This window comes from Diorhabda sublineata, chromosome 2, assembly GCF_026230105.1.
Source record: "Diorhabda sublineata isolate icDioSubl1.1 chromosome 2, icDioSubl1.1, whole genome shotgun sequence".
NCBI lineage: Eukaryota > Metazoa > Arthropoda > Insecta > Coleoptera > Chrysomelidae > Diorhabda > Diorhabda sublineata.
Window position 1 is genome coordinate 10,986,038 of NC_079475.1, and position 27,955 is coordinate 11,013,992.

At 35.2% G+C, this 27,955-nt stretch overlaps 1 protein-coding gene across 3 annotated transcripts; it reads right to left on the reverse strand.

Annotated features, from left to right (window-relative positions):
• Nucleotides 1–9: 9 nt before the first annotated feature.
• Nucleotides 10–27,564, reverse strand: LOC130452720 (trichohyalin). Of its 3 annotated transcripts, XM_056792134.1 has the most exons (12): nucleotides 27,246–27,538; nucleotides 19,619–19,732; nucleotides 18,402–18,530; nucleotides 14,442–14,606; nucleotides 11,856–11,999; nucleotides 7,190–7,397; nucleotides 5,817–5,899; nucleotides 5,555–5,749; nucleotides 3,351–3,571; nucleotides 1,798–2,040; nucleotides 1,417–1,576; nucleotides 11–329 (listed from the first exon to the last, which is right to left on the reverse strand). In XM_056792134.1, exons 1-12 carry the CDS (start codon nucleotides 27,387–27,389, stop codon nucleotides 153–155), a joined length of 1,983 nt encoding a protein of 660 aa, XP_056648112.1. In that variant the 5' UTR covers nucleotides 27,390–27,538; the 3' UTR covers nucleotides 11–152. The 3 variants fall into 3 exon arrangements, with proteins under 3 accessions (XP_056648113.1, XP_056648112.1, XP_056648115.1); XM_056792135.1 differs by lacking the exon at nucleotides 18,402–18,530 and having other exon boundaries at nucleotides 10–329; nucleotides 27,246–27,515; XM_056792137.1 differs by lacking the exon at nucleotides 11,856–11,999 and having other exon boundaries at nucleotides 12–329; nucleotides 27,246–27,564.
• Between the last annotated feature and the right edge of the window lie 391 nt (nucleotides 27,565–27,955).

Consider the following 27,955-nt stretch of genomic DNA (forward strand, 5'->3'; position numbering starts at 1 on the left):
AAGGTGTATTGGAATAAAAAACAAACGCATTCAACATTTCTATCTATTTCAATGAATATAAATATAAAGACAAATTCTAACAATATATAAAATAACTATTATAAACTTTTATTAACTCGATGTAAATTTTTTGGTTGGTAAATTTAATATATTCAAAGAAAATCAACAGCCTTAGATTGTGAAACATCTCGTCTCCTCAAAGATTCGTCCATCCGCAGCTGTTCTTGCTGAAGTTGCAATCGGATCGCACCAAGTTGAGTTAAAATACTTCTGTTTTGGCCACCTGGTGACTCCGTATGATTCAGAATACTTTTTTGTACGGCGGGTATCTGAAACCCACCAATAAGAAATAAAGAAAATTTCAGTTCAAATGTAATATAAACAAAAAGCACACTGGAATTATATATTTAACTTTCGAAACTCTATTTTTAAAAATTTCATTCACAATAAAAACACAAACTACAACGTTGAATGAATTTAATTAATCTCAACGGTCGATTTAACAAAATTAATTGAAAGGTATTTATAATAAAATAAATGTGTTTATACAATATAATTGTTTACGTTTTACTTTTTAAAACAGCCTGGATTTTTCTAAATATAACTCTGGTTACTAATATTTCGATTTCATTTAGGTTTCCAAAAAAAAATTTCTTCAAATAACTCAGACCATCTTCATGAGTCGATTAGAAGTATAGGTCTATTGTTACTTCAAACAGGAATAGCTAAGGCAGCTTCAAAATGACTGAGCCCCTTTCAAGACCAAAAATTTATATACCCTGCAACAGCTTCTTATCCTCGTCAATCTTTGGCGTATTGTTCGCCCATTTGGAGCTCGACCCCCAAGCATACATTGAGGATGCTAGACTCAAATACAGAAGAGAACAATTAGATTTCTAGGCGATCCAGAGTTGACCAGAAACTTGACACAATAGAGCATATACCATCGCCACTACCAAGACAGATGCTCTTCCGAGCTGTTTAACATAATCCCACCTATTTGCAAGACCTAGTTGACGGGTAGAAGTGACTCATAAACACCGAGTACTTCGGCAGACAGAAGTTGAAGATCAATATCCACAGGTATCACCATACGGTAGACACCACTAGAACTACTCGAGTGTAATAGGGTTTTGTACCCCCTTGTGCTTGATTTTTATACAAAAAAAGGTTCTGTGGTATAGAGGAGCGACCATCCTCTGCAATACACAGAGAACAATCTTGGGATTTGATCTGGTGGGAGAAAGCTATATCAAGATCCACCGCAAAGGGGTTACCTAGATAATTAGGACAGACAAGGTCTTATTTTCGAGTATCTATCTTTTGCTATAACGAAATCGAGACAAAATAATAATAAAAGATTCAGGATATTTTGTTATTGGATATCAAGATTGCAAATAAATAATAAATGCTCACTTGCCACCTATCTTCTAATCGTCTAATCGCTTCAGATCTTGATCTTGTACTATTGAATGGAACAGAATTTTTTAATTCTTTGGCAACTGGAGAGTGCGCTTTCAATAATGGTACTGGTAGTCCATCATCAAATCTGCTGGAACTACTTCTTCTTTGTAGCCTAAAAATGTTTTCGTTGCAGAAAAATTAACCGAATTGCTTTGAGATTTATTGCCGAATCCGTAATATTCAACTGATTTCGAATAAATTAAAACTACTGAAAGAAATATTCTGGATGTTTTGACAAAATTATTGGGTATTTCATATATCAATCAGATATAGGCCAGAAAGTTTACAATCATACGAACTATGTTTTATATGTAATATGCAAAATGAATCTACCTTGGACTTTTCCTTAATAAACTGAGATCCTGATGGGTAGCGCTGTGTCTACGTTGTACATCACCACTATGTCCGTTTCTTAAACTCATTGATTCTAAACGATTCGACAACGAATCTATTTTACTTAAAGAGTCGAATCTATTAAACATTTGATGTCTGTTAGGTGGTTCAGATGAATTTAAGGAGTCCATACGTTTCAACGCGTCACGACGATGGTAACTGTCAAAACGGTTAGGGTTGTATCTGTAAACACATTTTAATTAATTGAGCGTAACATCTCAATAAGATTTTTTAAATATTAATAACTATATATATAGTATATATATATATATATATATATATATATATATATATATATATATATATATATATATATAACTAAAAATTATTAAGTGACGTTGAAATTTGAATCTGAAAGATTAATTAAAATGATGAAGAAGAACATTGAGTTATTGATTACAAAAATGAACTTTTCGCCTATTCTACCGAACTTAGTACTAAATATAAATCTCTACAGATTTTCACCTCGATGCTGAATAGCATATTCAGTATAAATAATAGAATAGAATATTTAAAATTACGAGGGCCGTTTTTTCAACCTCCTATCGCTCTCTACAGACACTACGCGGACTGAAGAAAGCGGGCATGCGCTGTAGGCGACTGCGAAGCTCTCCCACAACACACTCCGCCATCGTTGACATTCAGGCGTCAGTCGGCGTTGAGCTACTGCCACGTAAACATGTCCGCCATCAATGATGCCCTCGCCAAATGTGAATTGCATAGTGTGATTCGTTTTCTACAGGCTGAAGGCCATCATGCTGCGCAAATCTATCGTTTCAGATGACTTAGTTCAATGAATGGTAAAAGAAAACCGCAGCTCCACCATTACTGCTTTGTCTACGGAATTTTCAGAAGTTTCGAGGTCTGTTTCTTTGAAGAGGGTATTGAAAATCTTGTCCACAAATGGTAATAAAATTATTGTTTTATATGCACTTTTCTTTGATTTATAGCCTATCGGAGATTGATAAAAAAAGGCTCTCTTATATGCGTTTCTTGAACATCAATCGGATAATTGTATTGTTAAAGAGGCATCAACCGTTATGCCAGAACAACTTAATAATTTTAGCTCTTGATGATAAATATCTGGCTACAAAGGTAGTAGATCCCACAATAATTTAATCGTTCTGATAATCTAGTCTTTGCAGCTAAGCTCAATATCGCTGAGTCATATGAAAATATTTAAATTAATACCGGACAGTAAATTTTTTTTTAAATAAAGGACTCAAATGTATAAAAATTCAATTGCCAAACCGAGAAGTCATTAAAATATCAATTTTGTCAATTTAAGGTTAATAAAAAATACGATAATAAAAAAATTAAATTTGCAAAAGAATTTTATTTGAAATAAATTTTTGAATTTAGAATACAGAAAATAAAACAATTGTTTTAAGGGATGATTTTTAGTTATAACTACGCTTAAATTTTGAAAGGGGAGTTTCAAGTGGCTCCCCGTAAAAAATGAAAAAACTACAATTATGAATTTTTTAATTTACCTTGTTGACGATAATTCCGAGAACACAGATGTGGATGGAACGTTGTAAGAATAAGGGTTACGTCTAGAAACTGGCGGCGAATAATGCGATAGCGATTTGGAAGATATATCTGTAGCATTATTATGAATACTGCATTCAGAATTAGTGTGTTTGCGAAAACCGTACCTGCTTGTTTGGAGTTCCTGCTTGCGACGCAATAAATCTTCACTGTGCCTCCTCATCTGGAAGTATCCATATAAATTTAAACAAATAAAATCAAAAATAAACATAATTTCACTGTACCCACAGAATGTTCCTACCGAACACACTGTTTACACCAACACTCACAATTACACTGTCTGATATGAGCGTTTCTATAACCAAGTTATCGTATTCAGAGTTAATCTAACCTAACACTCAGTCTCTGAAGACTTGCTCATATCAGACAGTGTATTTGTGAGAGGTGGTGTAAACAGTGTGTTCGGTATGAATATCACCAACGGTTCCAAAAAATTATGTTTAATACAAAGTTACAAGTTACTAAAACTTTGAGCCAATGAAAGATTTTCTAATATGTCTTTGAGGAAGATATTGTTATTACAGTTAAATCAGAAAAAAGAAAACGGTAATAACGAGAATCAAAATTAACAAATAAAAACAAAATATTAACGGTATCAAAAGTGATATTAACAAAACAAAAAATTATAGCAAATACATGAATATCAAAATACAATGTTCTAAACGAGATCTCTTTGAAAGTGACCTTTTACAGGTTAATAACACAAAAGAAAAACTGTCAAGTTAATATGAAGAAGTCTTGATTCAACAATCTTTTTACGTGAAAAAACAATCGAAGAAACCGAAGAAAAGTTACGTAAATATTATCCTGAAAGTGCTCCTTCCCATGGTATGATTAATTAGTGATTCCATGTATACACGACAACATACCAGCAAGATTTTCTTTTGTATATTCAAAAATTGTATATTTATATAACATCCATATAACATACATTTATATAAGTCATGTTCATACAAATTTTACAGTCAGGTATGTTTATAAACAATTCTTAAACGTTTTTAAGATTTTTTAAAAAAATCATTTTGAATTTGTTCGTCTCTTTTTGGGGTGCACATCTTCGAAGACAGTGCAGCGGCTCTAATAGCTGCGCAAACCATAACTACTGAAACAAAGTTGATTCTGGAATGCGTCAAGACACTCACTGAGCAAGCTGGAAGAAAGGCGGTAGAGTTGCTCTAGATTATTGACATAAAGAACTACCTGGTGTAGCTTGGAGCCTGTCAACGGCTGACAAGACCAGAACCTGCAGGAGGAATTCCCTATTTGTGGTTTTGAGGACTGGACAGTTATTAGAAGCTGAAGCTTTTGAAAAGGGACAAAAACCAAGAGGCATAGCTACAAACTGGTAAAAAGCTTCATATGACACAAGGAAACAACACACTATATGGTGATGCTTATAGCCTGTCAACCACTCACAAGACCAGAACCTGCAGTGGGAATTCCCTATTTGTGGATTTGAGGACTGGACAGTTATTAGAAGCTGAATCTTTTGGAAAGAGACAAAAACCAAGAGGCATAGCTACAAACTGGTAAAAAGCTTCATATGACACAAGGAAACAACACACTATCTGATGATGCTTATAGCCTGTCAACCACTCACAAGACCAGAACCTGCAGTGGGAATTCCCTATTTGTGGATTTGAGGACTGGACAGTTATTAGAAGCTGAATCTTTTGGAAAGAGACAAAAACCAAGAGGTATAGCTACAAACTGGTAAAAAGCTTCATATGCGAAAACCACCTATCAAATTTAATAGCGAAAATATTAGGAGAGGCTAAAAATATGGTGGTTCTAATCATATGACACAAGGAAACAACACAGGTAAGGTCAAGATTGGAAATGCCGCAACTGTTAAGCTCTTATTAAAGCATAAAGGATTTGATCTCGTGGAAAAGACTTCTTCCAAATCCAGCGACGCCCTAAGGATTCTTCAATTCTGAAAATCCAAAGCGATAGCGACAACGAGGACTACAAAGAAATTATTCACATAACTAGGATCAACAAGGCTTTTCAAATTTTAATTATTTTTTTTTTAATATAATTAAGAAAATCAAAATTTATCTAATGATTTAAAAACGTGAAATCAAAGATTATACGGAATGATGAAAGGGTTAAAATCATACTTCCAAATTATATCAAAATTCACCTGTTCCTGTTTATGTTCCCTGAACTGTTCCTCGATCATTCTCTCTTCCTGCATTCTAAGCAATTGCTGTTCCAATCTTTTGTTTTCTAATTCCCTTTCTTTCATTTCTTGTTCTTCGCGCATCTGCTGCAGCCTCCTTTTTTCTTCGATTTGAAGTCGCAGTTCTCGTTGATACGCTTCTCTTTTAAGACGTTCCTGAAAAGTATCACCACTAAATTTTAACTTTTTATAATAAAGGGAGGATGCTTACGTTACCACTTACCCTTTCTAATTCATCGGCACGGGATTCTCTATAAACAAATCCATCCGTAAAACTAGAACTATACAGGTCCGACATCAGCCTTTCTAAAACATTAAATTCAAAATTACTTTTATAATATGTAGAATCAAACGGAACGATTGGAATTTTTTGTATTCATCCCTTTCGAAATTCAGTAAAAAAATTTTTAAGATACCTTGCAACATATTTTTTTGTAGCTCTAATAGAAAAAAATCTAGAAAATATTTTCAATACAATCAAATTCCCTTATCTGTAAAAAATGCGGCGTTTATCACCCCGCTTTCCACCCTCGTTGTCTAAAGATTATAGAAACCCAATAAGTCCTCCAGGAAACTGCCCCAATCACAGTAGAAAAACCCCAAACTCCCTACGACTTTTTAACAGACACCACCATCCCCACTTCTTGCGTGCTAGTAGCCAACACCTTGTTCCTCCCTTTTACAATTACAACTGTACCATACCTCCCACTGAAATATATCAGATAAAACCCCTTCCTGCCATACCAACCCTACACACTCTTCGTCGATTGTCGGAGTTGCAGGTTTTCCGTAGTTACCGTGCAACCTGGTGAACCGGTTTCTCAGCCAAATGGCCGACGATATGGAATAACGCAGCCGCAGCTTTTCAAAACAAACCGGAAGGAACCGTTTTTACTTACAAGCTCTCTTTTCGATTACCTCTAAGCAAAAATTCTAAACCTTCGCTTTTCCTCTTCCAGAAAAGTTAGCAAACGCTCTAAACTCCACGCAATCAACACAACTAATGCCACGCAGAGGAGCAATTCCTATATCAGGGCCCTCTTCAACAAAACCTCTTATTAAAATTTCCTTATCGTACCAAATTTTATCAAATTTATCTCAAGGATGAAAAGTTGGAAACTACAGGCCTAATGCCTACAACACGTTGAAGAAGAAGACGAAGAAGAAGAATCTCTCTCTCCCTCTAACACACTCTACTGCTGAAGTGATATTTCTTTAATTTGGCAATCCAGATCTCCAGACCTAACTTGCTTAGATTTTAAATTATGGGGTCGAATAAAAGATTTCGTGCAAATCAATAGACCCCCGATATGAGATGATATGATCGAAAGAATACCATAGGTCATTCGAAGTATTTAAATGGCGGAAATTGAAACTGCTGTCCTAACGACCCTTTAGCGATTGATTTTATGTATAGAAAATGATGAACGGCATTTTGAACATGATTAAATGCTGGATACACAGAAAAAAATTAGACGAAGTACCTCCACGTAAAAAACTCTCGTTACGTACAGTCACTATGTAAAAAAATGCACTATCAAAAACAATCGATTCACAAAAATAAAAAAGGGTTATTACAATTAACGTGATATTTACCTCTGGGGCTTCCTGTTTTTTTATTTGATAAAATGCTTCTGGGCTTGTCCATTTCACTCTTTAATAAGGCATTTTGAGCACTAGTTAATCTTTGATCTACTCTAAACGGCGATAGATTTCTATTTTTTTTCATATAATAATCCTCGTTTAAAGAGTTAGAGCTCAGCTCCTTCTCTGGAGTTCTTTGACATCGCAAATCATACTGAAGCTAAAAATGAATGAATATGTATATTCAATATACACCGTGTTCTTGAAAAAAAAATGTACCAGTTAAGAAAATGATGGTAATCGAAATCTACACAAAGTAACTGCGAATTATTTAGTCGTTGAATATTATTTTTGTTAATATATAAAAAGGTCGAAGGATCTGATCGATACATTTCGGCAAAACTTTAGTGCTTCATGAAAATATGTTTATAAAAAATAAATTGATTTAATATGATTAATTGCAAAAAGACCAAATGGAAAGGTGGTGAATATTCTTCAAAGAATTCCTATAAAAAACGAAATTGAACGAGAAATAGAAGATAACAAATAAAATGACGCAAATAACGAAGAGGAAATCATATTAGAAAAGTTACAGAATGCAGTAGGTAAAGCCAAAAACAGGAGCAACGTACCAATCTCAAATTTCTCGTTAAATTGTTTCAAAAGTGGTTCAAGCGCCCTGTAACTTTTTCAACTCCGAAAACAGTGACCAAAATCAACCAAATTGTGCGTTCAGATCGTCGTATGAGCATCCGGATGATTGCCGAAGCTGGAAACACCGATAAAGAAACGACTAGCAAAAATTTACACGAGGAATTACACATGACAAAAGTCGGTGCCAAAAAATCTGACTTCTGACCAAAAGCTCTTGCGTCAACGGGTCTACTCAGGTTTCCTTGAAAGGTTAGAAAAAGATCCGAGACTGATGAAAAACGTTATTACTTGCGACGAAACGAAAATCTGCTTTGAAAGGGACCATATTTAAGTCGATGGAAGCGGTAAAGCATAAAACGGCAGAGCTCCTAAAGGCACTTGCCAAAGAAGACGTCCAGCACTGCTTCGATCAATGGAAAAAACGTATGGAAAGGTGAGCGGCGCACCAAGACATGATAAAGTGACAAACGAAATGATTAACGCGTTATCGGAAAAGACTATGAAGTACTTACAACATCTAATGAATAATATAGTGAAAACTTTGACAGCCCAAAAAGACTAATATCCATATAATTGTTTATACATTCCAACAGGAATAATAATCTCTCAATAAAGAGCTCTTCGACTCTTTTCATGTGGTGAGTTAGTCCATGTTCTATTCATTTTCTTTTTAAACTAAAATTCCTTGCATGTTATGGCTTCTTCTATTATTTTCTCCCCTTTTTCCTGTTCTGATCATTTATTAATTGTCTTTCCCGTTGGCTTTTTGGTCTTCCTTATGGCCGGTTTCCTAAGGGTTTTCATTCTGTTATTCTTTTAACTTCCCTATTATTTTTCAATCGTTTTATGCGTCCTATCAATCTTATTCGCTACGATTTTATAAATCTGGCGATAATTTCTTCATTTAAGGTTTTTTTTTAAATTTCAGTGTTCATAAGGATTCTATATTGTCCGTCATCCAATTACTAAGATGGAAATTCAGCCATGGAGTATTTGCAATGTTTTTGTTCTACTTGAGTGAAAGCTGATTTGAAATGTTGTGATTTATGTAATAAAACAGATCCAATAAATGACGATGAAACAGTTGATGAATCATGTCCGAATTTTTTGATTAACCTTTTTATCTTGAACAAAAAAAAATTATGATTCACAAGATTGGCCGATAAATGTTTCCATCTGCTTTGTAAATTATCTTCATATTTTTATTTAGAATGTAACACCGGTTTCTTATTTTTTAATAACTTTTTCGTATTTAATAACTTCTGTTCATCTTATATATTAAAAAAAATTTTTTTCAAGGAAAGGTATTGATGCACAGATCAACCATCGGATTTCATCTAATTTTCACCATTCTCAAGTTATACTCAAATGCGATTTCCCCCTGTACATTACTTATGGGAGTTTTTCACATACACACGTTCTATCTTCAATATCTCAGGTTCTATTCAAGATAGAGGTTTTGGTTTAAGAACACTCGCTGAAACACCTCCTTTCTTTTGAGTTTTTCAACACTTAAATCGGTTGAGTTGGAGAGGAGCTAGGCGCGGACATTCAATGTGGATTTTTGTAGATTTTTGGCAATTTTTCTACATTCAAAGATCTATATCTCAGGTTCTAATATAGCTACAGAGTTCGTTCTTTTCTATTATAATGATTTCTGATACTTGTTTAATGGATTCGATGCGAATGAAGCCGCGGGTAAAAGCTAGTTACTATTTATAATAATTGGAAGAAACTTTTTACATGAAAAAAATGTTAAGATTCGTATTTGACAAGTTCAATTACACAAAAAAACAAAGATTCATTTATCCCGTTACGAAAAACGCTGTGTACTACATCGACATCTTTTTTTTTTAAAGGAAAATTAAGTGCTGAAATTTTCTAAAAAACTTCCTTAAACTATGTACTTTCAGATTGTATATGTAATGATGGATAATTAAAAACTAAAAACTTTGTTACTAAACTTTTTCATTTTAATGTGCGAAGTCATAATACCATCAAAAAAAATTTCCAAAATTTCCCACTCGGCCGGAAAATGCTTTAAAAACTTTAGATAGCTTTTGATACTTTACCAAATAGTTGAGAAATATGCTATTAAATTTTCATAAAGAAATATTGAATTTTCGTTGCCTTTTCGCGAGTTGAACGCAAACAATGTTGTTTATCGGAAATTTCTTTTAATTTTCGATTTTGAAAAGGTAGTAGAAAAAAAGTAGTTTTCTCCAAATGAATCACTACCAAGTACTACAAGTTCACATTCGGAAAAAGCGTTTTTGTGAGGTGTATACGCGGAATTGTTTATTTTGAAGTGTCGAAACTTATACAAACCGTTAATGCAGATTTTTATTATGAAAAATTGGATCTTAAAGTAGCCGGTTGTAAACAGGAAAGTTATTATTGTACGGTGATTGTGTCCATTCTACTTTTCTTCATTCTGATCGCCACAATATTGTTTTGGTAGGAAAAAAATTAAAAATTTTATTGATATTCAAAGATAATTTACTCGAAAACCAATTGGTTTTTAAATGATTCTATCGGGGTACTGTCGCATCAACAAACACCTAAAGACGCTGGACCTAGCAGATAATGCGACGTGCAGATTTTGTTGCACAAAGGACGAAACTTCTATCCACATTCCCTCGTGTGAAACACTAAAGAATTCCAGAGCACTACACCAGGGAGCACTTGAAATAGAAGACGAAGGTAATTAAACCCATTCCACATTCTAGACTTTTTAGACAGAGTGGGATTAATGGATTAAACACGGAAAAATTCTTTCGTTTGAATTTAAGGAAGTGACGTTACTTTCCGGTCCTGTTTTATATCTAGTATAATCTAGTTTTCCTCAGGATGTGGATATACATTTTTTTGTTCGTAATAAGGATATTGAAAGACATCGTGAGAAACGCAGGACTACCAAATAAGAACATTATAACAGATGTAATACAGAGAGTAGCGTACGCAGATGATGTAACGATCATAGCAAATGGACAGGGGGAATTAATAAAATCGATCAACAAATTAGAAGAAGAAGCAAGAAATTACGGACTGGAAAATCAATTTTGAAACAGTATCGACTTTTAACTATCTAGAAATAACGTTGGGACAAACAACCAGAGAGAGAGAGGATACAAAAAGGCTATGGAAGAAACAAAAACCTATTAAAAAACAAAAACATAACCAAACAAAACAAAAATATACAAAACCCTAAAAGACCAGTAATCACGTATACGATGGAAACAACAGTAATCAACAAAAGGGAAGAAGAAGAACTTAAAAGAACCGAGAGAAAGTTAATGAGAACTGGAACGTGTCCAAGCACAGGAGGGAGAAAAGAACAAATAAAAACGAAGAACGAGATAAAGAGCTGGAGAAAATATAGTGAGAGACATAAAAGCACAAAGACTCAACTGGGCCGGGCACATAATGAGAAGAAAACCAACTGAAATCATCAATCAAATAACGCAATGAACCCCATTGTGGCCAAAGAGAAGAGGTAGGCCGAGAAAGACTTGGAGAAACGAAATAAAGGAGGACATAAGAACACTTGATATAGAGAACTGGAGGGCAAAATGCCGGAACCGAAAAGAATGAAAAATAATAACAAAAGCAGCCAAAACAAACGACAAACTATAAAGAAAATAATAATTAGAAAACGATGAATAATCCACCTCAAATAAAAGGATTTAAGCGCAAAAGGGATTGAAAGGCTTGATGATGATGATGAAGGATACTGATTCACTAATATTTGTTGTTAATATTGCTTCAACATCTGATAAGATTTTCTCTTCGTCAATGTAGATCATCGCTTCTCAACCTTTTTGGCAGACGATCGAAAATATAAATTTGTTTAAAGTCACGAAAAACCTTAATTCAATTGAAGAAAACGATTTTACTTTCAGGTAAACAATGGTAGCAGGACGAATAAGTTTCTCAGTAGAAAGTAATGATCATACCAGGAGTTAGATGAAAAGTTAGTAATGATCCAAATATATACACGTGCTTATCATTTATATGTACTTACTAATTGAATTTTGATATTTTGAATATCAGTTTGAACACTTTTTTCAAATCGTTTGTTTTCCAAATATTTGGTATTATTATAATTAGCAGAATTGTCTCGATTAGATACCATACAGTTTGTAAGTTTTTTCACACTTTCCTGTTGCTGAAAGAATAAACTTTCATTCATTAACCCATCCAAATAGTCGGTTTCAAATTTCAGATTTAATGATATATGATTCATGACTATATACAGTAAAAACTTTTGAATGGTAGGTTCGTTCCAAACCATCAAAGAACCGTCCTTTGTACGGTGACGATTCTGCGCAATAGATATTACGCGTTCTAACCGACTGATGCTTTCTTTGGATTTTTGGCTGATAGCAAGTGTTGTTTTAAAAACCGGGCATAGCCGGATGTTGCGCGAAAATATCAGGTTTGTCCCAACCTGCTTATCTGGAACGCTTATTAGAAGCTTTTGAATGGTAGGTTCGTTCCAAACCATCAAAGAACCGTCCTTTGTACGGTGATAATTCTGCGCAATAGATATTACGCGTTCCAAACGATTGATGTTTTCTTTGGATACTTGGCTGATAGCAAGTGTTGTTTCAAGAACCGCGCATAGCCGGATGTTGCGCGAAAATATCAGGTTGGCTCGAACATGCTTATCTGGATCGCTTATTAAAAGTTTTTAAATGGTAGGTTCGTTTCAAACTTTCAATGAACCGCCTTCGGTACGGTGATAATTCTGCGCAATAAATATTACGCGTTCCAGCCGACTGATGGTTTCTTTGGTTACTTGGCTGAGAGCAAGTGTTGTTTCAAGAACCGCGCATAGCCGGATGTTGCGCGAAAATATCAGGTTGGCTCGAACATGCTTATCTGGAACGCGTATTAGAAGCTTTTTAATGGTAGGTTCGTTCCAAACAATCAAAGAATCGCCTTCGGTACGGTGATAAATCTGCGCAATAGATATTAGGCGTTCCAACCGATTGATGCTTTCTTTGGTTACTTGGTTGTTAGCAAGTGTTGTTTCAAGAACCGCGCATAGCCGGATGTTGCGCGAAAATATCAGGTTGGCTCGAACATGCTTATCTGGATCGCTTATTAAAAGTTTTTAAATGGTAGGTTCGTTTCAAACTTTCAATGAACCGCCTTCGGTACGGTGATAATTCTGCGCAATAAATATTACGCGTTCCAGCCGACTGATGGTTTCTTTGGTTACTTGGCTGAGAGCAAGTGTTGTTTCAAGAACCGCGCATAGCCGGATGTTGCGCGAAAATATCAGGTTGGCTCGAACATGCTTATCTGGAACGCGTATTAGAAGCTTTTTAATGGTAGGTTCGTTCCAAACAATCAAAGAATCGCCTTCGGTACGGTGATAAATCTGCGCAATAGATATTAGGCGTTCCAACCGATTGATGCTTTCTTTGGTTACTTGGTTGTTAGCAAGTGTTGTTTCAAGAACCGCGCATAGCCGGATGTTGCGCGAAAATATCAGGTTTGTTCCAACATGCTAATCTGGACCGCTCTTAGAACGCTTATTAAAAGCCATTAAATGGCAATCTTCGGTTATGCACGGTTCTTGTAACAATTGAAAGAACCGCCCCGGAAACGGTTCACAAACGATGCCTAAGTTGGGTTTTTTGATGGATTCCGTAACCGTTCCAAGAGCTGTTGAGATTAGCAGGATGGAACAAACATAAAGGTCTGTTCTCAAAGTAGTAGAACTCAAAATATTTGTTCATAAAAATAGTAAAAACCTGTCATATCGCTATCCGGTTAGCCTTTTGCTCCTCTGACAACGCTTTTCTCAATGCTAAGTTTTCTGTCACGATCTGAAAAACTAGTGTTTGAAGAATGCTTAATTCATCAGCGATCATTCTGATACTCGTTTTATAATCACTGTTCACTCGAGACACATTTTCGCTGGTCGAAGGGCGGTCGTCGTCTTCCACTTTTTCCTTATCTTCTCCGAACGGATTATGCCACTCAAAAACACCAGATCTAACCATGGCAGCATCATCGTAGCCCTCTTTAATAATGTCCCAAGTCTCTTTGACCGTTTTACAGCGCTGTCCACAAAATTTCAGCGCGTATCGCTGCTCTAGTAAACGTTTCGTTATTCTCCGTGACGAGGCCTTTCGACAGTGATTCGTAGTACAAATGATTTGCTTTTTTCGCCGAGAGCCGATTTTTTCCCGCGTTCCCAATATCTTCTCGGATCGTGCGCGCATTCTATTACAAAATTACGATAAAATAAAAAGGCTCAGGATCACGCATCCAGATAAATTATACGATAAACATCCGCCATATTCTCCAGATTTGACCTCCATTGATTACAGGACGTTTCCAAAATGGAAAGGGCGTAATTTTCTTCAGATAATGAAGTCATATGTGAAGATGTTTTTTTTTGAGATGCCAGAACATCGATGGTAGAAATGTGTTAACCTTAATGAAGACTTTATTCAAAAATAAAAATGATTTTTTTGGCAATATATTTTTAGTAGGTAGTGGAGCAAAAGGATCATTCCCCCCCAAGGGAAAAATACATTTAATTGTTTGAGCACAATAAGGTTGATTGTGATGTGGAATTTGAACTACTTACCTTTGCAATATGCGTCAAATAGTCAGCTCTTTGTTTCTGTAAAAAGTAATTTCTTCTTTGATCATATTCTCCAAAGCCTAAATATGGAGCGGCAGTGACTCTTATTTGCGGATTGTTAGGGCTGTACTCGCCATAACGCAACATTGTACCTTGAACGCAATCATTCTGCAATAGTAATTAAAATTATCAGAACAAATACTTTTGTTCATAGAGAAAATATATTTTTTTATTATGCGGAACGATAGTTGTCCGGTTAGAAAATTGTAAGAAGTTTTGAATCATATGAGCGGTAAAAGTAGACGAGATTGAGTCAATCTATGCAATTGAAAAACGTGTTCAGTTCAATCTAGAGAGGAACTATCGCCAATAGGAGATCATCATCCTGTCCGATAGTAGCAGCTACAGAACAATAGAAAAAGTACTGGAAAAGAAGTTAGATAGGAGCAAAACCAATTATTGGGATAACCTATAGGGGCTGAGACAGGCAAAGACTCTTCTGGGAAACTATAACCAGAGTAGGTCTGCTGAATGTATCAACCTAAGTAAGAAAAATCTACGAATACTAACAGGAGTTCTATCGGGCCACTGTTGCCTCAACAAACACCTGGAGACGCTAGACCTAGCAGATAATGCGACGTGCAGATTTTGTAGCACATAGGACGAAGCCTCTATCCACATTCTCTCGAAATGTGAAACACCAACACCACTACCATTCCACATTTTAGACTTTTTAAAGAGTGGGATTGATGGATAGGCTGTAAACACTGGCTTTTCCAGTATCGCAGCAAGAAAGAGGGACATAATAGATCCCTTGAGTCGCAGAGTATACGAGACCCCTAATCCATCCATACATACAGTAAACTGAGCCATAACAACTGACAACGTCGCATATGTACCTGTACTCACGCTTGTTTTTGTGGAGAGACCGTTCCATCCGCAGGCAAGGTCATGGCGTCGGTTTTTTGAGAAGCGCGTGGGATAATTTTTATTGACAATCTTGAAAAAGGAGAAAAAAACGACTGCAACGTTTGAGCGACGAAATTAAGCCTAAATGGTCACATTTGGCTAAGAAGAAAGTGTCGTTTCATTATAACAATGCACCAGCTCACACATCCGTTATCACAAAGACCAAAATTAATGAAATAAAGTTTGAATGACTACCCCATGCACCCTATTCGCTTATCAGCCCTATCGGATTAGTTTCTCTTCCCAGACTTGAAAAAATGGCTTGGTGTTCAAAGATTTTCCAAGAATAAAGAGGTGATGTCTATTTTGAGAAACTTGACGATTCTTTTTATTATAAAAAGAGTATCGAACTTATAGAACATCGCTGGAAAAAGTGTATTGGGCTAAAAAGAGATTACGTTGAAAAATACATTTTTTCGAAATTTTCTTTGTTGTGTCAGGTACTTCTCCTCGTACAATATCTAGTTGGATTCTGGATTAAATGCTTCATGATTCTTTTTCGCTTTTCTCTTCATTTATTCTTGGTAAAATCGATCTGGATATCACCCAATCACTTCTGTTTGACCTGTGTCAATAATAACTTTTAACAATTCCATCGGTAATCACTGTCCTCCTCCATCCTTTTAGGATCTATCTGCTTTAGAGTTCTTCTCCCCTTCATAGTGTCCAGATACCCAGCAGAGGCCTAATTTCGTGTCATGAACCCAGGAGGATATCAATCAATTCAACAAAGTAGCCGTGAATGCCAAAAAATCTTGAGGAAGAAGCATGAAATTTGCACAAATGTTTCTTGAAAGACGTAAATGTGCACTAAGAAGTTATTTTGAAGAATTCAACTGCTTTATATTTGGTAGTAATGGTGATTAAAATATACTTACCTACTAATTTTCCAAAACTTTGAATCTTTACCAAAAATGATTAGACATAAACTATGAATACATAAACTATCAAAAAATCCGCGATAAAAACCTATTTCATATATAAATATGCAGAAGATTGTAAAAAAAATTCTAATTTCCAGTGCAGTTTGAAATTTACCTATGGAAACACTATCCACTAAAATGTTTTCACAAATTTTTCGTACACTCCTACAACACCCACTATTGTTTGCGTTCGTTAAATACAGAGTTCTTCATGGATGGATACCCGAAGTGTTCAGTCATTGGTTAAAAATAATTCCTTTGAAACAATGAGTAAGATGGGTATGGTCCCATTGATAATATATATAATGAACAGTATAGAAAAAATAAATCAAAACAATTTTTTTTATTTGAAATTCAATAAAAAATGAAATTTTTTACGTAAAATTGATGCAAAAAGGAAGTCCACCGTTGTATTACTCATTGCAAGAACGCAGCTATTTGGAGGAACGCGGGAGATATGTCAATCGGAGACTGTACCGCGTAGAATATTCCGTAGGCAGGTACTCGATTCATTAAAAAATTGGTTAAGGAGTTTGAAGGGACCAAGTCAACACTGGATAAACCGAAACCCGGGTATCTAAGGTCTTCTAGAACGGTCGAAAACGTAGACCATGCTACACGGTCAGTTCGGAAACATGCTGTTGCTTCAAACATACATAGATCGATTGAAAAATTGATTGAGGAGTTTGAAGAGACCAAATCAACACTGGTTGAACAGAAACCCGGGCATCTAAGGTCTTCTAAAACGTATACCGTGCTACACGGTCTGTTCGGGAACGTGCTGTTGCTTCAAACGTACAAAGATTGATTAAAAAATTGGTTGGGGAGTTTGAAGAGACCAAGTCAACACTGGATAAACCGAAACCCGAGTATCTAAGGTCTTCTAGAACGGTCGAAAACGTAGACCATGCTACACGGTCAGTTCGGAAACATGCTGTTGCTTCAAACATACATAGATCGATTGAAAAATTGATTGAGGAGTTTGAAGAGACCAAATCAACACTGGTTGAACAGAAACCCGGGCATCTAAGGTCTTCTAAAACGTATACCGTGCTACACGGTCTGTTCGGGAACGTGCTGTTGCTTCAAACGTACAAAGATTGATTAAAAAATTGGTTGGGGAGTTTGAAGAGACCAAGTCAACACTGGATAAACCGAAACCCGAGTATCTAAGGTCTTCTAGAACGGTCGAAAACGTAGACCGTGCTACACGGTCTGTTCGGGAACGTGCTGTTGCTTCAAACGTACAAAGATTGATTAAAAAATTGGTTGGGGAGTTTGAAGAGACCAAGTCAACACTGGATACACCGAAATCCGAGTATCTAAGGTCTTCTAGAACGGTCGAAAACGTAGACCGTGCTACACGGTCTGTTCGGGAACGTGCTGTTGCTTCAAACGTACATAGATCGTCATTATTTCTCATTTTACCAAAAAATTTGGGGCTGCACCCTTACAAAATTCAGTTGGTGCAAGAATTGAACCTCAGGATACTTGACTTCGTAAATCAGATGATTGACCGCTTACCAACATTTCGTTTTCGGATGAAGCTCATTTTCATCTTAATGGGTACGCCAACAAGCAAAATAGAGGCTACTGGAGTGCAACCAATCCAAAACATGAACATCTTAAAACCCTGTCGATATTAACATCCCCAATGGTTCGCAATTGTAAGAAAATGTTGTCACTACTGATTAGTTTCGACGTCATTACGCCTCATCAGAGCGTTTAACAACATCAAAAATTTTGATTTGATTCATATGAATATTGTTGCTGTCGTGTTAGTCGCGTGATGGACGACCCCCATCATTTTTACTGTAAGCTGTAAGCACGGCTCAATAGTTGAATTTTTTGATTCAAAAAATGTTTTACATAAGTTTCAAAAGTGATTTTTATGGTGTGATATTTACCCAAAAATATGCCTGTTCCTCGATAGCAATGACTATTCCAAATATATAATATAAATTAAAAAACGCAACGCAAGTAACTAGCTAACTAAAAAAAACTACAAAAGCATCGCTAGCTAGCACAAAATTAAACATACGAAAAAGGCACAACAAAAAATCATGCTTACCGATCTATCACTTAGTGGTATCTCACTGCTAACAAGTTTATTAACAAAAGCTTGTTTTTTGTCTTCTAATGAAACGTCGGTACTATCATGTTTACTAATTATTTCGAGTGGTTCGACATTTGGCAGGGTCTAAAAGTTGAAAAATAAAAATAACAAAAAGCGTTTTGAGCGTCAACATTGCCAAATATCCTTAAGCAAAGCATTCAAATAAATAGGCAAATTTCAAATTTTTTCTCCGTATAATCAAAAAATATACTCAAATCTTAATTATATGGTTATCAAAGTTTACGCTACGAGGGTGCTTCAAATATAAACTAGAATTTATGAATTAGCACGCGAATAATTTAGTGTCGTAAAAGTGTAAAGAACGTAACCTCGCTTTTTAGTGCCACGAGCTAGAAGGATTTACCATTGTTTGTTGCACAACGCATCATTAGTCATTTTTTTAGTCAAAGATAATGTAAAATCCACGGACATTTATCGAGAAGTGGTGGCAAACTTGCCACATGCCCCAGAACAAGTGTTACCGATGAGAACAGTACTGTACGCGAAATAGTTGAAGATTTACGCATCAGCATACTTTATAATAGCAAATAATTCATGCACTGCTCGGTTACTGCAAAATTTTAGCCAGATGGGTGCCAAAACCACCGATTTCATACGCTGGGAAGTTTTCACGTGTCTCATTTATTGATAGAATAGGATGGAAAAATTTATGACACCGAATATTCACCACAGATGAGACTTGGGTACACCATAATATTCCGGAGAGTAAACGCGCGTCTATAGAGTGGAGGGAGACAGATGAAGGCGCGCTAGTTAAAGCGAAGGTTATACTGTTACCAGGGAAGGAGTAGTGTTTTAGGAAATGAAAGGAATAATTTCGGTCGATTATCTCGCTGAATAATAAACCGTGAACGCGCAGTATTATAATAACTTCCTAAAAAACATGATTAAACCTGTCTACAGATCAAAACGACGCGATATTTCAATCCGTAGTGCGATATTACCGCAAGACAATGCCAGAGCGTATAGAGCTCGACTGTAAACGTTGAACGAATTGGTTTGGAAAACACCGAAACACCCTCATTATAATCCCGATTTGTCGCGATGTTAGTGTCAAAAAAATTCGAAATCTGCAGTAAATAGTTTAAAACTAAATTCTACACCTGAATGAAATTCAGACAAAAAATATTAAAAAAAAATATTCTCCTTACTTTGTTATCGTTTTCTACTAAGACACAATTGGAATTTAACTGAACATTTTCTTTGTTTGCTTCCGGTGATTGTTCGTAGTTATTGTTCCATGTACCATCGTTATCACATTTTTCCTGAAACGAAAACAACTAAAAACATGCTGAAATTATATGAAAGTTACATTTGCGAGCCGAAAAATCGACTCAGGCAATCACTGGAAAAAAAACTGAGCACGAAATTGTCTAATGGCATTATCTTCAAAATCTAACATAGGTTATGATCGTTAACCACCCTTTTTATGTTGTTTATGATAGTACTAATTGAAGATAACTGATCCTTATAAAAGATTATCTGCTCATTATCGGTTATCCATCAAACGCCAACCGATACACATCTCTGTTAACAGCAAATAAGAATTATACGTAAAAAATGGTAATTAAGCTTCTTAACCGGCCACTCTATTGCGAAAATCGGCCACTCTATTGCGAAAATCGGCCACTCTAATGCGAGGAGCGGCCACTCTATTGCGAGAAGCGGCCACTCTATTGCGAGAAGCGGCCACTCTATACATAGCACAAGACCTTAGAGAAACGCGAGGAGTTGTTACGAGTGTCTGGATAGTCAGAAGAAGATTTGAGTCAAAAAAAGCTAGCTATTACCGCCAAATTAGTACCGGCCCAGAGAACACGCTAATTAGATTGACGAGCGATGGGAACCGAGCCGATACATAGAAAAAATTTTAGTTAGGGGATTTCGTCGTTCTCTACGCCAATTTCATCGGCATCCTAGCAGGGCAATGCCCGACCACATACTACAGGTTCCGTATTTACAGGAAATCGAAGATGCAGCTAGGGAATAGCCAACGAGTAGTCTGGATTTAAATCCTATGGAACATTTAGGGGATGCACTTGAGAGAAAATTTGGGTCTAGAAATTCTGTACTATCCACGAATTCGGACCTCAAAACGGCGCTCACTGAAGAAATGGATTATTTCATCCACGAAAAAGCGATTATATATGATGTTGGTAGGTTAATTTCTTCTTTTCTTCATTATAACGTTTTTTCATTGTTTAAGATTCCATTTCGTTCGATATTTTTTCTTTGCCAAAAAAAAAATAACTCAATAACATAGAACAACCATTATAAAGTTAAGACTAATGGATTTGAGATGCTAAAATCGGGAAAAGAATGGAAGCTACAAAGACTTTTGATCTCGAGCGTACGGGATGTTTGAAGACGATGGCATGGGTTTTTTGAGAATCGAGAGTCACCCTCTAACTCCCGAACCAATCTGAGAGTTTATTCAAGAGATTTGGGAATGTAAGTTGAGAGAGCGTATGTCTGGAGCGGAAGCAATTAGTCCATGTATAATTGGACTTTTTACAGTGATAAGGTATATATGATGTATAGAAGAAGAGCTAGTATAGAGTAAATGATTCGAGATAAGCAATAATTGACTTTGACACTAATGAAGCGGTCAGTGAGACATGTATATATCAATTTTATTATCGTATATGGTAGTCAATGAGACAGAAGCTTCTTAACAATTCCGGTGCGCTACACCTGATTGAAATCCTTCTGGATATCCATGGAGATGGTGGAAATGCACTATTTTCGGTTCTAGCATATAATATAGTTAATTTATTTTTTTTTGATAATATAAGTCGTCTTATTTAAATCCCTACGGTTCTTGAGCTTCCACTCCAAGCAGCTGTTCGTCGCAATTCCACGTGTCGATTTTTTCGTTCACGGGTGTATTTACAGATTTACAAAGTTTTAATACAAATATGATATAAAAGAAATATGAATAAAAATATTTCAAATAATATATATTTTTATATATTGGACACACTTTTTTTATTAATTATACCAATTGGAATTCAAGATTCATAGTTGAGTCAGCTAGATAAGCATAAATTTGAAGTAAATTACATCAAATATTTAAAAATTTCATAATTTCGAGCGAGTACGATGAAATGTTACAAGAGAATAAACTTTCTGTATTATTTGCACTTATTCTAATAGTTAACATTGAAAAGTTAAAAGCTGAACGTTTAATAATCTGCACGAGTAATTGATCAAAGACTACGCTCGGTTATATCTAACCATACCTCAGGCTTCTTTCTACGGTTCAAGCGCTTGTTTGCTACTATCATATTTTCATGTATTACACTAACGTTCTTCACAATGAAAAAAAAACTGACCAAAGACGTAAATAATCAAATAACAAACCAATATGCTATAGTTACCATTTACCAAACATGTGAAAGTATTCAAGGATATTCTAAATCTTCGTGTTTATTTGTAATAATTCAAATATAACATTCGAAAAACTATATGTATAAAGATGTGATTAAAGTGAAATTTGGATCTAAACAATCTCACAAAATAGAATAATACTCATAATTACACTAATAATTTGTACAAGAACAAAAGTAAGTTCCACCCTAATGGTGTAACTATCTAATAATATATCTTGTTAAACTCACGTTGGATTTCAGGAAGATTCGTTGTTCATCGCACCAACAAAAACGCGACAAAATGAAAAAAATACGAAAATTAAACGAGGGGTCAGGTTCAACTTTAGTAGAGGATCATAAAGGGTTGAAATAACACTGAAAACAGAACAACTCGGTCCACTTTCAGGCCTTCATAGTTGCTTTCGGAGCAAAATCAATATCAAACAAGGTCAGCAGAGGCAGCGACGGATAAGAAAAATGGGGGAGGTTACTTTTTAAATAATAGAGTAATATTTTATATTCAAATATCTAAAAAACTAAATACATATTGTTAGAGGGTTGCTACTCAAGTTTTGAGATAGACAAACTAAAACAAATATTTCGATATGGCTTTATTGTTTTTCAAACGATTCTCCATTGAGATCAATACACTTTCGCACGCATTTGAACAAAGTATCAAACAAGCTTTTTTCCATTCCGATCCAAAACAAGTGATTAGAACGCATCAACCGCTTCTTCAGGTGTAGAAAAACGTTGACCTAGCAATCAATGATCTGCGGGAATAAGAAGAAATCATTGGGTGCCAAGGACTGGAAGGCGGATGACCCATCAATCCGATGTTTTGACTGTTCGAAAAAAGTTTTTGTTGGAAATGATGTGTGAATGATTCGTCTTCTACGTTGCTCTAATGGAAAGACATGTCCAGACAACTTTTGATGGATTTAGCTCTACTGGAAACACCCATACAGTCACTTTCGGATTCATATGTCTAGATCCAAGATTCTTCGCCTATCGCGATCTTATAGACGTCATTTGAAAGCACCGCATTTCTTTGCACCAATCGACACTAGCTCTTTTTGAACGGTTGTCAAATTATGCGGTATCCAACGCGAACAAATATTTTTAACAACCAAATGTATAAGATTGGAACTAACGCCCAATTATGCCTCAATCTCATGGTATGTCACATGAAGATCTTTGAATATCAGTTTACACACATCATCGATATTTTCTGGCACGATAACCGATTTTGGACGACCAGCGAAATAGGGTTTCTAAAGATGGTGCTTCATCACCTACAGTCAAAACGAGTTGATCCGTATACTACTGTTAGTTTAATCCACGTCGAAAGTCATAAAAAGTAAATATTTCAAGTATCTGTAAACAACTCAAACAGCAGAGACATTACGTTCTGAGTGCGTTCACTATTAAAAATGTCAAACTCTATGTCGGTAATGTGACATCATAGTTACCACATTTCAAAACTTAAGTAGCAACCCTCGTATTGTAAAAACAGTTACAGTAATTACAACAAAAAATCTCCAAATTAATAATAAGCAATCACAATTTTTGTAATAACATTTATACTCGGTTCAATGAGTATAAAAACTACTATTTGAAAGAGGAAGTGCCCAATTGAACATAGAGTTGCGCAGTTGAGCATAGAAATGCGCAGTTGGTCATAGAGATGCGCAGTATCACATAGCGCAAGGCCAACTGCTTTGCTTCTTCAATTATAAGGCTGTAAGGTCGGGAACAACCAATTGAGTACATTTTCACATCACGTATATTTTAATATTCTTTCACTACAAGCTTATAATTCGTGGATATTGCATCTTCAAAGAATGCTTACGTAAGTACTCCAAATCAATTGCGAAAATAGTAAACGTATGAATTAAATGAATCATCGTCTTTTAAAGGTTAACCAATTTGTTATGTTTGCTTCTAGTTACATTTAATAGTTTGATGAACTAAAACTAATACAAGTCCGCCATTGTTTTATTTTTCTTTTGTTTGAAGAAAACGCACGTGATTTCGATGTCATCGATTTCATCAAGAATGCTATTACCTTGAAATATTTGCTAACATCAACCACATTTTTGACCGACGCATAAAAATTTATAAATTTATTCGACAAAGTTGACGATTTTCATACTCAGATATGCCGAAAAGGTTTCATTTTAGTGAATGGCATCCAACAATATAGCAAAAACCGTTTTGTACAGCTTCAAGAATTAGAAATTATAGTAGGAATTAGGATATTCCTTATAATAACACAAATAATTCCGAACATTTGAAAGTCTATTCACTCCCAAGAAGTATACTCTTGGTTAAAACATTAGGGGCGCCCCTGAAAGAAAACGAAAACTTTGGAAGCTAGAATATCTCAACATTTTATTTGCTTTTCCCAATCTATCCAAGATTCGTGACGTCTTTTGTGACCCTCATATCTGAAAAACAACTTATACCGGGTGTTCACATAAAGAATACAAAGATAGGCCCAGAAGTACCTGTCCCAACAAAGAAAACACAAAAATATTTGTAAAAAATATATTTATTTTTCAACATAATCTCCTTTTAGCTCCATACACTCTTTTTATAATAAGCTCCTCAAAATAGCCATTAATTGCCGACATCGCTTCTTTATTCTTGAAAAATCTTTTGACACCAAATCATATTTTCAAGACTGGGAACAGATAATAATCCGAGGGGGCTAAATATGGCGAATAGGGTGCATGAAGTAGGAAATCAAATTTTAATTATTTATTTTTGACCACTGCCATAACGTATGTGTGAGCTGGTGCATAATCTTGATGAAACAATTTCTTCTTAGCCAAATGCGGCCGTTTTTACTTAATTTCTGCGCTCAATAAGTTCGCATAATACTACATAATTTTTCCTTTTTCAAAATAGATCAATAAAGATTATCCCATGCGCATCCCAAAAAACCGACGCATTGATCTTGCCTGCAGATGGAACGGTATTTGTCTTCTTTGGAGACGTTTTTCCCTTTTCAGTCCATTTCTGTCGGGTATGAAGTGAAAACCACGTTTTATCGATGGTTATGTAAATAAAGGCGGTAAAATTTGGCTCTATTTCTATGAAACACTCGATGGAAACATCAACGGATTCTTTTTAAAAGGCCCTCTTCCAGGACAAGGAATTCCCACTGAGCCCAATATGCTTCTAGTGCCGGTGAAAATTACAACACTTCTCTTTACTTCATTCTCCTGTTTTTATTTGATTCTTGTGGGTGAACATTCTTCGTTGACCACAGTAGTTCCTGAAACTACAGCTTCCTTCAATACGGCTTTGTTACATTGGGAGCAGTCTGCTGGGAACGGTCGTTTAGATAGAAAGTCGTTATTTCGATGGCTGACACCGGCTCTTGAATGCGTTCAATCCATCTGGCGATCTGGCCCTCGGTATTCTTGAACTGCATCAACCACTAGAGTGCTGATGGTCAGTCCAGATAAGGAATTTCCTTCCATAAAGATACTACCTTCAAAAGTTCTCTTCTCGTGACGCACTAGTTCCGTTCTGGTTTTGGGAGAAACTTTACTAAATGCCTACTATGTCTACTAGCTCGCGCACTTTCAGTCAACTATCATTCAGTACCATGGATTTTTTTCAACATTTCCAAGTCGTCATCTCGTTTGGTCAACCACTACGATGCTGGTCATGGCAGATCGTACGGCCTCGTTTAAACTTTGCTACCCAATATTTTACTGTTGATAACGAAGGAACAGTCTCACCCAGAGTAGAATCTAGTTCAGCTTTTATATTGGTTGGGCTAATGCCTTTAAAATTGTATTGTATCTCAAAACGATGATCAATTTTTATCATGTTTACAAATTCACTGAAAACGTTCACTATTGATGGCTGCCAAACAAATACTATACAACATGGCCTCTTCAAACTGTATAGATTGTGTACTTTCTAATATGGCGGTATTTTCAAGGAACTATCGCCATCTCTAGGCCAAACCGGGTACTTCTGTGGCCTTGTTTGTTTTAATTAAATTACTTGTACTTTACTATATGAAACAATGGTTACTACACTATAATTACACACATTTTATATAACTGAATCAGTACCCAGTCAGCACGCTTTCCTGATTTTTGTTTTTAAATTTTGATGAAATTATGAAATACTAAATCTGGCGTTTGCGGGAATTTGCTCAAAATTCTCTTTTCTTTACAAGAGAGGCGTTATTACTAGCCTTTCGTCCGTCCGTCTGTCTATAGTAGCGATATCTCCTCAATGGAAGTATGTAGCCAATTCCTGTATAGCTTTAGATGTGCCAAAACGATAGAAATTTTGGAAATTATTAGGAAAAGAAGTTTCTAATTTAACCCAGATGTGATACCATTGGCCAAACGAGCTCAAATGCCATGAATTGATGTGAATCAACATCAATCATAAGACATTGATCAATTTCAAATTGACTTCAATAGATGTCAACTCATATCATTTGAGGCCATTTTTCATTTCATAAACCGATTATTGGGAGAATTATAAAGGAATAATGAGGATAAAATTATTAAATAAACGAAAGTATTGATATTTTTCTTCTTTTTTCATGGAAACTTTGTTTTATAAATTGAGATCATTGAACTTAGGTAAAATTTATCCTAAGAGGGTATATACAAATTTATAGCATTTACTTTTAATATGATCTAACAATCAAAGTGAAATTACTTAAGGGGTACTGAAATAAAACTTAAGATTACAAAACTACTGTTTTTATCGGCTTTAAATTGGAAGTATATTTATGGATACTAATTGATTTTGTATCATCAACCAAAACAACATGAAAATCTTTCCATGAAATAATAAACTTGAGAATACAAAACTAGTTGCAAAGATCATAGCAAACATGTGAAGTATTGTGCATAGATTAGAGATATAAAAAGCCAGAATGTATTTTCAAAAAAAAATCAGCAGAACTATAACATAGAAGGTAAAATAGCTTGATAGTTTTCAATTTAGAAAAAAAAGGTTGAATATTCGATTGAAGCATAATGCTACTCTATAATGATCATTAAATGAAGAGAACAAGAACACTTTCCATAAAAAACTTACACAACTAGCAGTATTATTATATCAAAATAATATATAAGAATACGATCTAAATAAGAAAGAAACATACATCAATTTATCCATTAGTGCAACAAAATATATTGTAACAGTTTATACATAATGGCTGTTATTTGGGGGGTTAAACTATTTCATGGTTTAAGAGGACTCCAAAGCATCGCCACTTTAATACGTTAAAGAGAATATGCAAGCTTCTCAGCCCTGGTTAGATACAATAAAATTGCTGACAATAAAGTGAAGCCACTTGTGTGATCTTGGACTACCCTTTAACTACAAAGGAAATACTTGATAATTAGGGCACACTTACATCGTCTTTCAAATTTAGATTTAGACTCTTCTTTTCAATGCCGATTTCATTATTTCTGCTGTTGTCCATCAATCCCAATCGCTGTTTTTCAACCGAAATCAGTTTTTTTTGTTCTTGTACAAATTGAAGAATATTACCGGACATTTTTTTATTGAATTGTTTAAAAGTTATTTCAAGAATTACTTATAGTATAAGATGTAAAAAAACTTGTATATTAAATAGTTTTCAAAAATGAATTATCGGTTTAAAAAGTTTCAAAACACTGTCATATAAAACTTCAAAACTAGATTGTCAAAGTCCAATTCAATGTTACCACTACACTAATATTCATCATTCAATTTTACAGCAGTACCCAGTACAAAAGGTTAATTCGCTCAAATGATACTGGTGTTACAGAATGAAGAATTCTTTGGCGGGAAATTTGAAATACTTATTCTCTCAAATCGTGCCTCATTATTCGTATTAAATTTTTTTAAGCGAAGTCATTTAATAATAACTCATATTAAAATGGCACCTAATTAAAGAGACTTTCGTCGAAAGTCAATTTTGTATCTGATTTATTCCAAATAATATGATTTTACTGCTGCAAAAAAGCATCGACGGCCAACGTCCACAGCGACTCGATACAAATCCACAATGATGTGCGTGGCACTGGGTAAGCTACAGCACCAACCTACATGAAATTCAACGGCCCGTAGACTTCAGAATCC